The 15,858-nt window shown below is 38.1% G+C and overlaps 1 protein-coding gene across 1 annotated transcript in view; it reads right to left on the minus strand.

Moving 5' to 3' along the window:
• Positions 1 to 15,858, minus strand: part of anxa3a (annexin A3a) — a 47,175-nt gene that overhangs the window by 13,463 nt on the left and 17,854 nt on the right. The window contains exons 5-11 of the mRNA XM_052044328.1: positions 14,659 to 14,753; positions 12,630 to 12,743; positions 7,934 to 8,024; positions 4,411 to 4,490; positions 3,692 to 3,751; positions 1,574 to 1,667; positions 1,394 to 1,489 (exon numbers count right to left, since the gene is read on the minus strand). Coding sequence (XP_051900288.1) covers positions 1,394 to 1,489; positions 1,574 to 1,667; positions 3,692 to 3,751; positions 4,411 to 4,490; positions 7,934 to 8,024; positions 12,630 to 12,743; positions 14,659 to 14,753 — 630 coding nt within the window. The remainder of the gene's footprint in view (positions 1 to 1,393; positions 1,490 to 1,573; positions 1,668 to 3,691; positions 3,752 to 4,410; positions 4,491 to 7,933; positions 8,025 to 12,629; positions 12,744 to 14,658; positions 14,754 to 15,858) is intronic.

Consider the following 15,858-nt stretch of genomic DNA (forward strand, 5'->3'; position numbering starts at 1 on the left):
AAGACTTCTTCATTGCTGCTGCACGAGAACATGGCAATGTCATCAATGTATACAGTAATTCAGTGTGTGTTTTTGTTCAACAATCCTCTGCACCACTGGAAACCTCCTGAGGAGAATTCAAGTGTGTGAACTCCAGCAGAACTGAATTCCACTCCAGATACCAGGCCCTGCTGAATAACAGGACCTTGCCGGATGATTCCTGCTAACAGAATTCCAGGACCTATGCTTTCTACGGCTCCTTAAAAAATACCCAAACTTATCGTTGACTTAACAAGAACAAAACAACTTCTACATTGGCTTGTATAGCACCTTTACCATGGCAAATATGCTTTACAGGAATGTCATCAATCAAAAATTGATGCTATGTTACATATAAGCACATGAAAGAAGATCAAAAGCTCTGTCAAAGTGATTGGTTTAAAGAAGTACCTTACAGAAGTAAAAAGAAGGTTAAGAGGCAGCAAGGTTAACATAGGAATTTCAGAGCTTAGGGACTTGGAGAATGGCCATAAATGATGGAACAAATAAACTTGGGGATCCACAACTGGCCAGAATTGTAGGAATATGGAAATCTCAGAGGGTCACAGGACTGGAGAAGATTTATACAGATAGAGAGGAGAATGAGTCCACAAAGGATTTGAAACATGGATGAGATTTTTTAAATTAAGGCAGTGCTTAATGAGAAAACTTTGGAGTCCAGCAAAGCTCAGAGATAATTGGGGAATGGGATTTGGTGCAAGTCAGGATAAACATTTTAGTTAACTTTTTAAATTCCTCAGATTTAAAACAAAAGACATTTTCAGGCAAAAAATAATAAATTTCAATACAATAATTAATCAACTTATCTTTCAAGCAGTCATTCAACTTCACAACTTCCTTTTAAATCACATTGCAAATTTGACTAAATAGCATTTATTCCTCAGAAAACCTACCTGGCTCAATAAAGAATTGTTCTGCATTGCGTGACACTGAGGAACGCTGAAGATTTCTCCTCCAGGGTAACACTATCAAAACACTTTTGTCTTCACTATTCCTAAAGTAGTAGATGTGGGAACAAGTCCTGAGGGCCTCGTAACATTATCTGCCAATTCATTTGTAGTGGAGCAGGAAATAATTGCAATCAATTTATAAAAGCCCATCTGGATATTCAGTGCTATCACTGCCCAGGCTCAGATATGGCCTTTGATGATGTACTTCAACCAAGCCACAACTAATGGCAATAACTGCTTTCACAAAGCACACAAAGCTGTTGCAAAAAAAAACAGCTTCACCTTCAAAAGGAGAAGGTGATAAAAGTCAGAGGAATAATAGAATATGTGCACACAACCCTACATATATTGTCTAACATTAGCATCCACAACATTGAACATACACAACTTTCAATTTGACTCACCCAATGACAACATCAGCTTCTTCAGATCTCCAGACATTTCACTTTTAATGCTTTCTTCTATGGTCTTGTTGGAAATGATCTTATATTCATCAAATGCTAACACAAATAAAATCAGAAACACATTTATTCTCTATTCAGATTATGGAAGGAAATGGATACAGTATCAAATGATTATCTTACTCATTTGTAGCTGTGAAGGACTCCTTAAGCATAGAACCTCCATAAATTTAACTTCATCTGTTCCCAGTCTCTTCTCACCAGCTTTGAAAAGTGCCTAGTGTGTAAATGAGAATGGTTTCAGGAATGGCTCCATCTATAGTGTTTGCAATAATATAAAATGGTGATAAGAGTCCAACCCTGGCACAAACTGTATATGATTTGTTTTAAGTAATAGACGTCATGACCAGTTGGCTTTTTCTCATTCTTCGAGGGAGCCACCAATTATATTTTGGATTAAGAACTAGGAATACAATCATCTTCTGGTAAAAACTGGGACATCGCCTGCTTTTAACTTCATAATGACCAGATAATGAAATCACAGGAGTAAGTAGGTTTGAAAGATGTGATTTCTCAAATTGGAATTTCACTATTAATTCATTAATTAGAGAGACAAAAATTCATTTATTATCTAATAACACCAGTGCACTCCAGAAACAATGGCACTATTTACTGGCAAAACACAAAATGAAGCAAATACAGAGATGTGAATATCATTAGGAGAGAACAGACTATACATCGCTTCATTGATTTTGTGTAACTGCTTTTACAATTTTGCTGCTCAGTAGTTGAAAATATCACCTATGGAATTTCAGTGTATGCATTCCATTGGCATTTTATGTCTCTTATTTGGGAAGCCATTAGATAAGAGTCTGGATTTACCCAGGATGTGCTGGCAGCCCTGCATGAAAGAGCTGGCATTTCCTTCCTTCACTGGAAAATCAATTTCCCTGCCCAACAAATAAGTCCCAGATTTCTTGAGAGGTGCCTGCTGGCAAATTCCCAACCATGCTCCTGATAGAATCCAGTAGTGGAGTTCTAATCTCTTGCAATTCCCTAAGATTTATACTGGGGTATTTGTCCACTGAATCTATACCAGATAACTCCAGTGCTGGTTCAGCGACTTCATTCATTTCAATGGAGAGGAATGAATGTGGGAGAGAGAGGCAGTTTCAGGAAAGTTTCTTCATTGAGTTAATTGTGGTTAATTGTTTTGCAAATGTTTTTGCGTGTGCTAAGTGTTTTTTTAATGTTTAATTGTTTAATTCTGAAAGTTTAAGCTGCCCAAGTATTTCTGTGGAAGGGCATAGTTCTGCCCCATGGGATGGCATGATGACTATATGCTCATCTTTGTGCAAACCTCACTAACCACTTTGATTACTTCAGGAAATTGCTGCTCAGAGCCATTCCAGATAAATACTCGTGAGATGGGGAGGTGCAACTGACTTGCCACTATCAGGAAACTGCAGCCCATCAGCATTGATAAATCAGAAGGTGACGAGAGTGTGTAACAGCTCGAGGAATTTATTACTACAGGAATGCTCTTTTATACACTTAATCATGGCATAACAATGTAGAACTCTTCCCTCTCTCCCAATTTCATTCAAAATGCCAGATAATACTTGTTCATTCAGCAGAGTTTATGCATTCCTAAAAGTGCAATGGTTGCACCAGAGTCGCTGCCTCTCTATTTTATGGAACCTCGCGACTATTGGAGGGATAGAGGAATATAACTTAAGCGTGAACTCTAATCAATATTTGGAATAAGCAAAAAGATGACTGTTTTTGGATTCTAAATTTTCAGATAAGACTTTTTATAAGATCATTAAAGTGTAAATGTCAAAACTCTGTAAGTACCAATCAGTGTTGTGGATGAGTGGGAGATAGCTTGCTTTCCATTTGGGATTTGATCAATGTTGCATCTATCTATGAATGATTATTAGACTTGATTACATTATTAAATTCAAATCTGAGTCTGAATGAAACACCGCAATATTCTTCAGAATTTTATTTTGTTTAGCTGTTGATTAATTGCTATTTTCCAAAGTCTGATATCTTACTTGCACTATTGTGGCTATAGTTAAAATGCAGCAAGAATTATTTACAGAAGATTCAATTAGTCTATAACACAGCTCATTTCAGAATTGGTTGTGGAAAAGCTCAAATGCCTGTATGTTCGTTTTGGAAAGTGTATCAATGCAGATGGTGTAAATTTTGAAGTGGCACTGGGGAGCATTGTCAGTATTTTAGATAATAATTAGCAATCACAAATTAGACTTCTTAATTTAAACAATAATGTACCTCTGCATCAGTTTTAAAAAGTCTTTCATCCACACCCTGACAGTTTTCATCCCTTCGAGCCTGGTATTAAACAAAATAATGAAAAGTTTGCGTAATATGTACAGTGGTTATATGACACTTAGTACAAGAAGAGCTGCTCCTGCCTTAACATTTACAAACTAAATTCTCCCTGAAGGCATTAAATCTCTTATCCTGTAAAATTGGTTATCTTTCAAGTTGGATCAAAGTCTTAACCCTGAGGAAATAAACACTTCTTTTCTTTCAGATTCTGATGTCCTGGCTGTGTGTTTCCAGGATTTATGCATTTTTGGTTTTCATAAGTTAATTACCTGAAGGAATTTAGTTGAGAACCTAAAGTACTAAAACAAGCCCACAATCCAAACAAAGGCTTCCCAGCCCTCAACTGGGCTGGCATGCTCTGCTCTTAAAGTAGCGAAATGTCCTCAAGAAAGTAAATCATTTGAAGTGATTGCACTTCAAAAGTAATTGAAATTTGTAATGCACCTTGAACATCGTGCAGACATGCTAAAGTGCTATATAAATAAAATCTCATTTCTTCTTAAGTCATCCATAATATGATTATACACTCTAGTCGGTTGTATTTTTTTGCTAAAATACTCATGGACGTTTTCAAATGGGGTAAAGAGGTTTCAGAGCTGCCTGTGTGATAAAACATGCAATAGGTTTATATGCATAGAAAGAATTATTTGATGAAGTACCTCCAGCAAGATGAGTAAAGCCCTTCTAAGATCTCCTGATGTTTCTTCAGCAATATCCTTTGCCAAGTCACTTTTATATTCTAGGAAAAGATTATTTGTGGAGAAAGTTGTGAACATTTTGTTCCCAGCAATCACAAGAATTGCAGAAAGGAAATATGCATGTGGTATGAATGAACTAACAGAGCTTGAAATTACAAAAGAACAACTCTAGTCACAATAAAATAAACAAAATATATTTAGTCAAAATCTTGGATCAATTAAGGATAGTAACACCTTAACCATTTGTATTTGCAAGCAAAATCAAATTTATCAGTAACGAGGACATCAATAACATTCTAATGTGAGTAGCCAATATATTTAAGTGGATTGCTTTTAAAGAAAAAACAAAGTGCTAGTGAGGCCCATCTTGACCACCAAGGCTGAAAAAAGTTACATCTTAAAGGGGACTTGAAATTCATCAGCACTGGTTGTCCAGTGTTAAAACAGTATTAGCACCCTCCATATTCTGTTCTTGAAACATCTCAAAAAGTTTTTTTTTAAATTTCATTTACAGCGTGGTAACAGGCCCTTCTGGCCCAACGAGTCCACGCCGCCCATTTTAAACCCCAAATTACCCATATGTCTTTAGAACGTGGGAGGAAACCGGACCACCGGGAGGAAACCCACGCAGACACGGGAGAACGTACAAACTCCTTACAGACAGCAACGGGAATCGAACCGCAATCGCTGGCGCTGTAATAACATCGCGCTAACCGCTATGGTTCACAGAATTCATTTGTGCCCATTTGAAAATTATGCTCTCAGGTTCCCCTGTGCAATGCTACTCGGTTTCAGGAGCACCAGACATTACTGGTCAAATTTCTCTTACTACTAACATGAATTCAATAGATTTTGACCTCAAGCAGCAGTTCTTCAGGGGTCACGCCACTCTTCCATTTACTGGATGTGTTGGCAGGGATGAGTGCATGCTCCAAAGAAAGGAGAGAGTGGCCAGGTACTCTCAAGGAGCAGAGTGTGCAGAAGAGTTCCAGGAAGGTGTCTATAAAGATCATGACTGCCCTCTGAGAATGCCTGCACTTGGGGAACTGAGCCCTGCAGTTGCTTCATCTTTAGTCAGAGACCATACATTTTTAAACAATGACCCCAAATCCTAGATTTTCACACATCTTCTGCACATCCAGCCTGTCAAGGCCCATCAGAGTCCTTTGTGTTTCAAGCAAGTTGCCTCTCAATTTCCGATTCCCAGCAGATACAAGCCTAGCTTATCTAACTTTTCCTCATAACACAACCCACCATTCAAGGCATTAGTTTAGTAAACCTTTTCAGAACCACTTCCAACGTATTGGCATCCTTCCTTAAAAAAGACCAGTACTGTACGTAGTACTCCAGATGTGGTCTCACCAATGCCCTTTATAACTGTAGCATAACCTCCATACTTCACTTCTCTAAGCAAGAAATGATAACATTTTATTAGCTTCCCTACTTACCTGCTCAACCTACATATTGGCCTTTTGTGAATTATGAACTGGGACATAAATATATCTCTGCATACTGGAGATCAGCAAACCCTCAATCTTTAGTTGATATAATTTTTTTCCTGTCAAAATAAACAACTTCACATTTTTTCACACTAATCTCCATTTGGCAGATGTTTACCTACTCACTTAATCCATCAATATCCCTTTGTAGCCTCCTAACAACTTAACAACTTTGTTTCCAATCTTTGTGTAATCTAATTTAGCAACCATAGCTTTGGTGCCTTCAACCATTTATATGAATTGAAAAAAGCTGAGGGCCCAACACCAATCCCTATGACACAACTGTCATTACATTTTGCCAATCAGAAAATGACCCATTTATGTCCACTCTCTGTTTCCTGTTAGGCAGGGCAGCCTGGCAGACCTTTCTGAGGTAGAAAGCAATCTGTATCATTACAATTTTCCTATACCAAAGGATTGCTTATTTTTAATCCAGCATCCAGAATGATCACAGGTTGCAAGATGCTAGCTTGTCAAAACCAAATCTATCTATGCTGACCCCCTCCTTCAATAAAACTTAGTTTCATTTGTAACAATATCTCCTTGAGGTTTCCCTACATGTGACAAATGCTTTTATTACTGGTACAGTGGATTTGGGAATTTCTTCAGGGCCTTTTTGGTCCAGAGAGTCCCGAGAAAGTCCCCAGCATTATATTTTTCGTATTTAACCAATAGCACACCACAACTTGATGTTGTCATTGCTAAAATTAGAAAGCCTGAGCATCATTCAGAATTGTTAATGGGGAAAATTATAGTTGCCTAAGGCACCTTTATATAATGGTTCTGCTTTGGAAAGGTCATACTAGTTTGCTGCCTAATCAATCCGGTTTATATTTTTGCCAGACAGAACTGGAACCACCAAAACAAGAAGGAGACCATAAGACCCAAGGAGAAGTGTGGTTGATAAGGAACAGGAAGTGAGACAGTTTAGATTTCCGACTAGATTTGCACTGGATTTGCATTGCAATTTATTCATATAAATGACCATTTACAGTATGGATGTCATATTGCTGGTTATCTCATCCTACAGCAGTAAACATGGCTGTTTATTTATTCCAGTGCTCATGCCACAGAGACAAATTCCATTCAGCATAAAATGACCCATTTATTTCTAAGGTCCGAAGCAATTAAAATCATCAATAAATTCGCTCCCCAAAAGAGGCTGACAGCTAAAGTTGATGCTCGCAGAGCAATTCCACTTCCCACAAATTTTCCTTGTAACCTATCCTCCCCACATCCCTATCACTCCGTCCTCCCTGACTCCTTCCTCCCCCACCCCAGATTCTACCACGTACCTAAACTATGGGTAATTTACAGTGGCCAATTCACCCACCAACATGCTCATTTTTGGGATGAGAGAGGAAACTGGAGCACCAAGAGGAAACCCATTCAGTCAAACGGAGAATGAGCAAACTCCCCACAGACAGAATCGGAGGTCAGGACTGAGCCTGTGATGCTGGAGCTGTGAGGCAGCAGCTCTACCAGCGGCACCACAGTGCTGCCCCATTGTTAATTCTAAATCTGAGATAGATTTTGTTAACCAAGGTCATTAAGGAATATGAGAAAAGGCACACAGATGAACTTGGGCCACTGATCAACAAAGTTCTCTTTGGAGGGGCTGAATAGCCTCATCTATTCCAGCATTAGTATTAGGCAGCTCCTAGTATATTTTTAATTATCCCGGAGCTTTGTAGAACATTGATTTTAGTTGTTAATCTGTGAAGTGAATCTGTAGGAAGGCAATAAATTGACAACATATTTTATCATATTGCTGTCAGTTTAATTAATTTGTGAATGGGCTACTTTTTAAACCATCTGCATTGATTATTGCAGCAAATATTGATTTAGAACATTCATATTACCCCAACTTGTCTTCTAACTTGCACCTCAAATAAAATCAAAAGCTCCAAAATAATTTTTGAACACTGAATTGGGCAAAATGCAGGCCCCTGTTAAGTGCTGAATGCAATGAAAAAGACATCAACCTTCTTGGTAGACTTCTTTTATTTCTCTTAATTGCTGGTTGGTTCTTGAAGCGAGAATTTCAATCAATACATTTTCATTTGTGCCAGGACCCTAAAAAAATTAAATTAAAGGAAATTTCAGAACAGCAGTCAAGTTGAGGTGATATCTGTTTCTTTTTCTGTGTATCATTTTCCTATCATCCCCGTTCTCTGGATGAGAAAGTTTACAAGAGTTTGCAGAATCTTCCATTGCTGTGTAATCTCATCTGGAAGCCTGATTAAAATCGGCAGAAATCCAAGTACTCAATGAAAATCAGGTGCCTGCATTACTAAAATTAAAGTGTGTGTGTTCGTATGTGCATGTATGGGTTTGTGTGTTTGTTGAGGAGATTTCTTTAAAAAGCTGTATGCTTACAATAAAAACTAAAACTCAAACATTCCTGAGAATCAGAACAGGTATAAGAAAATTAAAAATGCAGCAAGAATATTTGCCTGGGAGCTCAGAAAAGCAGATCATAGAATCACTGAAACCTCTCGCACAAAGAAGGCTATTTCACCCAAAGAGCTATCTAAATTATTCCAACTTCTGAGGTCTGTACCCATTGTAGCTGAATAATTGCAACTCTTCAAGTTGTCATCAGGGTACCTCATAAAGGTGGTGAACCCCACTACTTGTGTTTTTTTTCCCCTCAGCTTTTTTTAATCTATCCACCAATTAACTTACATCTGAGTCTCTTGGTTGTTGACTTCTCTGTTAAAAGAAATACATCTTTCCAGTTCCCTTAGTCTTGGACTTACATAATTTCATAACATGAATTAAATCCCCCCCTCCCCCAATTTTCTGTGTTGTAAAGAAAATATCCCCAGTCTCATCAGTTATTCCAAAATATAATAAATAACCAGCCAATATCCTTGTAAGAAGTAGGTGTGGGAGGCCAAAGACAGAGGGGTCAATGAGAATGGGGTGGAGAAATAAAATACTTTGGGGAAAATCCATTGGAATAAGTTAAGTCTGCTAACCTTATTCTCCCTCTTGTTATCTCCACAAACAACTCGCTGAAATTAAGCGGACAGGACCTTTCCTCAATGAATCTATATTGATTGTCCCTGATCAACTTGTATCTCTCTAAATGCAGTTCAAGCCATCCTGCAGAAATTTTTTCCAATAATTTACCTACTACTGAAATATATTTGTGTTTCTTCATGCTTTTAATTTTTATTTTTAAAAATGTTTAATAATTAAAATCTATATGAGTAGATTTCAAATGTCTCAAAGTATCAGAACGTTCAAAAGCTGTTCAAAAATCTTTGATAGGGACCTCAAAGGCCATCAGGGCATTCCAGGGCTGGGACCTCAGGATGTACTGCTGGAGACTTACATGTCACTTGCAGATTGCTACATCTCATCAGATGAAGCATATCTGGCCCTCCTTAACCTGGAGAAAATGTGGCCTGGTAAGGGCGATGAATGGTGAGTCCAGGAAGTGGACTGGGTCCAGGAAGATCCATTCCAATGTGGAATAGGAAATACAGGCCAGTTCAGTTCTCCGAATAATAGTATTAAACTAGCTGCTCTTTTAATGCTAATTTATCAGCTCTTACTGCCAGTTGGATCTGGTACCAGTCCACAAATTACCACTACCAGGATTGAATTTCACAGTTTACCACCTTGAGCTTGCTAGTCCAGTATGATAACTGCTAGTTTATTGCACAGCAACACACAAAGGAGCTGGAGGAACTCAGTGGGTCAGGCAGCATCTATGGAGGGAAATGGACAGTCAACGTTCCGAGTTGGGACCCTTCATCAGGACTGGCTGAAGTGTCCTGACCTGAAACGTCGACTGTCCATTTCCCTCCATTGATGCAGCCTGACCCATCGAGTTCCTCCAGCTCCTTTGTGTGTTGCTCCAGATTTCCAGCATCTGTACTCCCTTGTGTCTCTAGTTTATTGTACATGCTGAGTTTGCAATATTCCGAGCCTAGATATGCTTATGCAAAACAATATGTCCAGGAAAAGGAAAATCTGACCTATTTGGTTTGTTTTTAGACTGGGATATATTGGAATATTCGGACAATGCGTCAGTCTCCTATCTATCTTTTTCAGATGCAGACACACTCATACATAACTAAAGTTATCTGTCTCTCATTTTGTTTCCTTCCATCTCTGCACATGCATTAGCTCTCCTTTCACTGCAGACACATCCCGAATTTATTAGCTACAGCTGTATTGTGTTATTGTGCCTTCAGCAGGGTGATGATAAGTGACTTCCTCTACCAGAACATTGCTGTCTATTTGAGAACAATAATATAACAGTCAGATAAACTAGCCTCTGCAATCTTCACCTCAAAATGGATTTCCGTACAAAGACTGCTGAAGATTTAGGCATGACATAGCAGCACAAAATAAAAGGTAGTTGACATCGCCACGAGCATCATAGAGCTATAGAGAGATACAGCATGGAAACAGGCCATTCAGCCCATCAAACCCATGCCAACCATCACCCACCCGTTTACACTTTACATTCAAAAATCAGAAATAAGTAGGACTGTGAGAAGAAGGGAGAATGAAAGAAGGGGATTTTAGTGCCAAATCAGAATAGAAGGAGAAATAAGGACAAAGAACAAAAAGGAGAAAAGTAGAAAAGATGGGAAGGGAATATGACGAAAAGTGATGTTTTTAAAATCTCCCACGAATTCAAAAAACTGAAACAATGAGGAGCCAATGCACTAATGTCAGCTTGGTTTTTTGAGGCACGCTGCATTAATTTGAGGGGCCCTATTGCGTACACTGCAAAAGAGAGTAAAAGGGGCAGCAGATTTATTCAAACAAATCCACAGATTCATTGAAACACCTGATGTCATGCTGGGGACAGTAAGGACAAGTATATTTGGGGATGATTAGGGATCCATCATCAGAGGTGAGCAGATATCTGGGAGGGTTATGCCTTATCACGTCCAACTTTCCAGTCTATTAATTTTATTGAAATGAAAACTGGTGTGTCTGCATAATGGCAGTAAATTTGACATTCCAGCTTCATACCAAGGAGGTATGTTGAATTTAGATATAGCTTTGGAGGTTTACATGACCTTCTTAAATAAAGAGTAGAAACAAGAACATGATGTTCTTTCTCTGTCTAAATTTAGGAATGACTTACTTTGATTAATGAATACTGGAATTAACATGATTCCCCTGTGACTGTGTGGGTTCCTTCCAGGTGCTCTCGTTTCCACCCACATCCGAAAACTGTGGGGATTTGTGGGCCAGTGTAAATTGCCCTCAGTGTGCATGTGAGTGGGGCGTTGATGGGAATATGGAGAGAATATAATAGGGTAGAGTAGGATTAGCATAAAAATGGGTGTTTGATGATCTGTGTGGCTGAATGGGCCAACAGGCCTTGTCTCTGCTGTATCTTTCCATGACTATAACACAACCGTAACTATTCTTCTGACTGAACATTCATATTTGCCATTTCATCTTATAATGCCACTTATAATTATTGACAAAACTATAATTTCTAAGTTTCTACATTTTATGTGGTTTATGTGTGGATAATAAAATTTTAAAATATGCAATGCAAAGTCATAAGAGTATAAATCAGCACATGAAAGCCAGGCCATTCACCGAGTCTAATAATGGTCCAAGATGCATCAACATACGTGCACAATGCTCCCTTACTCCCACTGATGGAGCAAGGGGCGTGGTAAATTAGGCAATTTGGTATGTTCTGACTGGGCAGAGCTAAAGGCTGCTGGAGGGCACCTATATCATTAAATATCTAAAGTAATGAAAATTAATTTAAGCCTGTCCTTCTATGATTTAGGAACCAGTTCTCCCAGAAGGAGCTTGCAAACAGATTTTTAAATATTCTGAACTTAACCACCTCACTCTGTAATATTGCATGCTGTTGCTAACGGCAATGAAGTAGCACTTAATGGAGTTTTGAGTTGGTAACACCTGTCTCTTTCTAAGTTTAACTATTTGAAGAACATTTTTTGCTATGCCTTTATTCTCTTTTTGCTACCATTTACATTCAGGCAAGTAAACTAAGACTGGAAGCAGGCCACACTGCAAAGGATTCACTAGGGAATTCCTCTGCCTTTAGGAGGTCAAAGGTTGAAATTGAATACTGTGGGCAAAGGACATGACTGCTTTTACCAGAGCAGTACTAGCAGACCTTTTTCTGCTAAGATAATGCAGACAGAGCCAGATCCAGCCCACGCCCAAAGCTTCTGTCTTCATTGTTCATGCTCCACCAGGAAGGTAGTCTCAGAACTTCACTGCCTTTTACAGTCATACCACCAACAACACGCTGACCCCTAATATGAGACCTTCAGTCACACAGCTACCAAACTGAGATGCTAGTTTGCGAATTCCAAGTATTATCCACTGGGATAAAGTAAACACCCATTGATGGAGTAGTTTGTTGCTACCAGCAAAATACTGTTTACTTCCCCACTAATCGGAACAAAGCTAGTTTTAACTGAACTAGATTTCTAGTCTTCTTTATCTGAACAAGATCAAACTAAGAGAGCCACGCACCAAGGATAAAAGCAAACCTTTGTATTTACAAATGTGAACTTCATCCTTCCAATCAACCATATTCTTGTGATGAAGAGAGCTTGTCCAAAAATGCTTTTGATACAATTGATGAATTGACAATCTGCTTTCTGAATGATACGAGAAACAAATTCACAACCAAAAGAAAATTGAACTGACCTCCATTGCTCTTTTTAGCTCTTTTGCATCAAATAATGCTGGTGGCAACATCAGAGCAATGATCACATTTTTAAAGTCACCCGAAAGGTCGCCTTTTAAATCATCAATCAATTCCTGCAACAGAAAAACATATCAGTCAAACAATAATGAAATAGAAATGCAGAAGGAACTGTGCAATCATTTTAAACTTAATTATTCAACAATTACTTCTACGGTTGCCCTTGACAGTGATCTGTGGCATGTCCTAATATTCCCTGCTGTATTTATGACCATCATTCACATTCTCAGCTCACCTGAAGCACTTCACAACCAATCAACTCTTCATGTAGTCACTGCTGTGTTGCAGGCAAGTACAGCAATGAAATAAATAATCAGTTGATAAGTGGGTGACATTGTTTGAGGATAGAAGGTTGCCCATGACTATCCAGGCTGAACTCCCTACCTCCCCCATTCTTCAATAATCTTTATTACCTAATTGACCAGACATACAGAGCCACAGTTAACGTTTAATCTTAAAGGCAAATTAATGGAAATGAACATAGGGTTATTTCCATAAGAGGTGGGTAATCCACAATGCTAGCTTTATGGCTAGGTAACAATGCAGCATTGATCTCTTCATTAACTAAAACCTCTGATAAATGATTTTAAAAGCTGACTTGTTACTACATGATAAGAGCATAAAAAACCTTGGTTCAGTTTTACTTCTGTTGCTACCTGTTCTGTTTTAACAAGTGTAAACATCCTGAGTCTGCCCTGCTGGCATGTTCATGTTCAACTCACAGCTGGTATATGCTTCTCAGCTGTGACGGCCTTTTGCTGTCAAATAACTATACACCTGTAAGTTAAAAGTTTCTGCTAAAACATCTGGTGCTTTGGAAATTATTCAGAAAAATACTTGTTTACGTAAGATTTATCTAATGTTATTCTTGCTTTTATGTTGCCAATGCTGAATATTTCAAAGAAAGCAAAGAAAACATAAAGGTATCTCAGAATTCTTTGAACATTTGTTACTAATACACTGTTGAGTTCCAGCAGGACTGTGTGGAACGGAAGCTTGTCTTCTCTGACAGTGAACAGGGTATTGGCTAGTGGAGTCAGTTGGAGTGAATATTGGAAGTACAATGGCCAACCAGTATTCTACCAATCATTTAGCATGAGTACGCATTTATCACTAGTGCCCATTTAGCACCACGTGGGAGGGAAGGGTTAGATAGATCTTAGAGCAGGATAAAATGTTGGCAAAGCATTGTGGGCCGAAGGGCCCATACTGTGCTGTAGTGTTCTACGTTCTGTGTTCTATGTTCTAATCCTATTTGTTTTATTTCCATTATATGTTATTATTTTAGCACCAGAAAGTTTGTTTCTATATTTAGGCATTGAAAAGTGCATCACTAATCCATTTGCACTTCCTCACAATGGAAGTCCCCCTTACTTTTCTGCTGGATAACCCCTGATGTGTTCGTACATGTTCTTCCATTGACTTCATCAATAAAAACATTGGTGGCAAATAGAAAAAAATATACCAGTATTTGACGTAAAATAATTTTTTCATGTTAAAATGGTATATATTTTTAAACAATATAATTAATAAATGGTTTGGATGGCTTGTCAGTGGAGTTACCATAGGACATAAGTAAATATGTTTGATTCACAATTATTGTAACTTTACAGATTTTAGCTATACTGTTATGAAGAGTCCAAAGCAGAATTAATCAGGTAATTATCCATAAAAACTATGATAAAGCAGCAAAATTATGACAGTCATCTTAGTTCTTTACTGAAGACACTCCCATCCTCATTAGTGCGACATCATTGACACAGATCATGGATAACGTTATACAATATAAAGAGAAGGTAAAGAAAATAACCCAACTCTAAATTTAGTTCTCGCCAAATACAATACTTCAACCATTAGCTATAAGGACAATTGATCCGCATGCATTATATTCATGCCAAATGTCTACCTGTGGAGCCAAAACCTAACTATTAGTTGACAGTCTATCTAAATAGCTTGAATCTTAATACGCACACGTCCACAGGTTCCCTTATATTCTTTAGCGATCTGCTGGCGTTGCCAGTTGCTTCTGTGTGTCAGGATTTCAATGATTGCTTGTTCATTAGTTCCTAAAATTGAATTTTAAAAAAATGGAAGTCAGCTTCACAGTGTGGGTGATTGGGCTTTATACATTTGGGCAGGAGTTAAAGAACATGTAGTTCTAGGCAAATATTCCTAAACCATTTCTATGTACAATAATGTGAAAGCCAGGAACAAAGGATAATAATATCTGGAGCCAATAAGCAGCGAAGCTAAATACCACCAATACAAAAACAATTTTGTATTTTAGTGAGAAATTCCAAAAATGCAAACAGTGCCAGCTTTCTTTGCCCTTGACGTGAGGAATGTTATGCAGTAAAACTCTTTAATATAACTGTAGAATATCTTGCTCATAATTCTGAAATACATTTTCGTCAATAATATACCTTTTTTGCTAGCATGCCATAGAGATAAGAAATATTTGAATTGACAATTGAGGTTGAAGACACATTTGTAATGTATCTCCTAATTCTTGGTGAACTGTGAGATTAGTTCAGATTTCTAGTTGTAGATGAGAAGAAAGTGGATAGTTTTGGAGACAGGTGCTGTTGATGTTGAGCGCCACTAGGAATAGCCTTGTTTGTACAATGTTGGAACAATTCATAAGCTTTCAAATGTTCTGAGACAGGTGAAGGGTGTGGGGGACCCAGAAATGAAGTGATAAATGTACGTAAGCCAGTTACTGTTACTATTCAGTGTTTCTACTTCTGCTTAATAGGTTGCTCAATAATCGATGGTCTTATATGGAATAGATCCACTGGAGGCCTAATCTATCTTTCTGCATAGAATCTCTCAGCGGTGGCTTTCCTCCTATAAAACATAACACATGATTTTTGAAATGCAGTTCTAAGACTGGAAAAGATTAGTATTTTTATTGTTCATTCCTGTCAATTATCCACCATCAATAAAAGATTGCAGATTGCTGCAAACCAGATAACAGATTCAATGGTTGATTAGACACTAAATACATGGAGAGAGTTGTCAACCACTAAGGTTACGATTCATTAAAATCCAATTGCCAAGTAAAAGAAAATTCCTGAAAAGGAGAATATCATCAACGCTTTCAGTGTTGATAGTGAGTCCTGGTGCAGATCCCAGTTGCAAAAACTGATGTTGCACTAAAGGGAAGTCAAA

The sequence above is a fragment of the Pristis pectinata genome, chromosome 2 (assembly GCF_009764475.1).
Source record: "Pristis pectinata isolate sPriPec2 chromosome 2, sPriPec2.1.pri, whole genome shotgun sequence".
NCBI lineage: Eukaryota > Metazoa > Chordata > Chondrichthyes > Rhinopristiformes > Pristidae > Pristis > Pristis pectinata.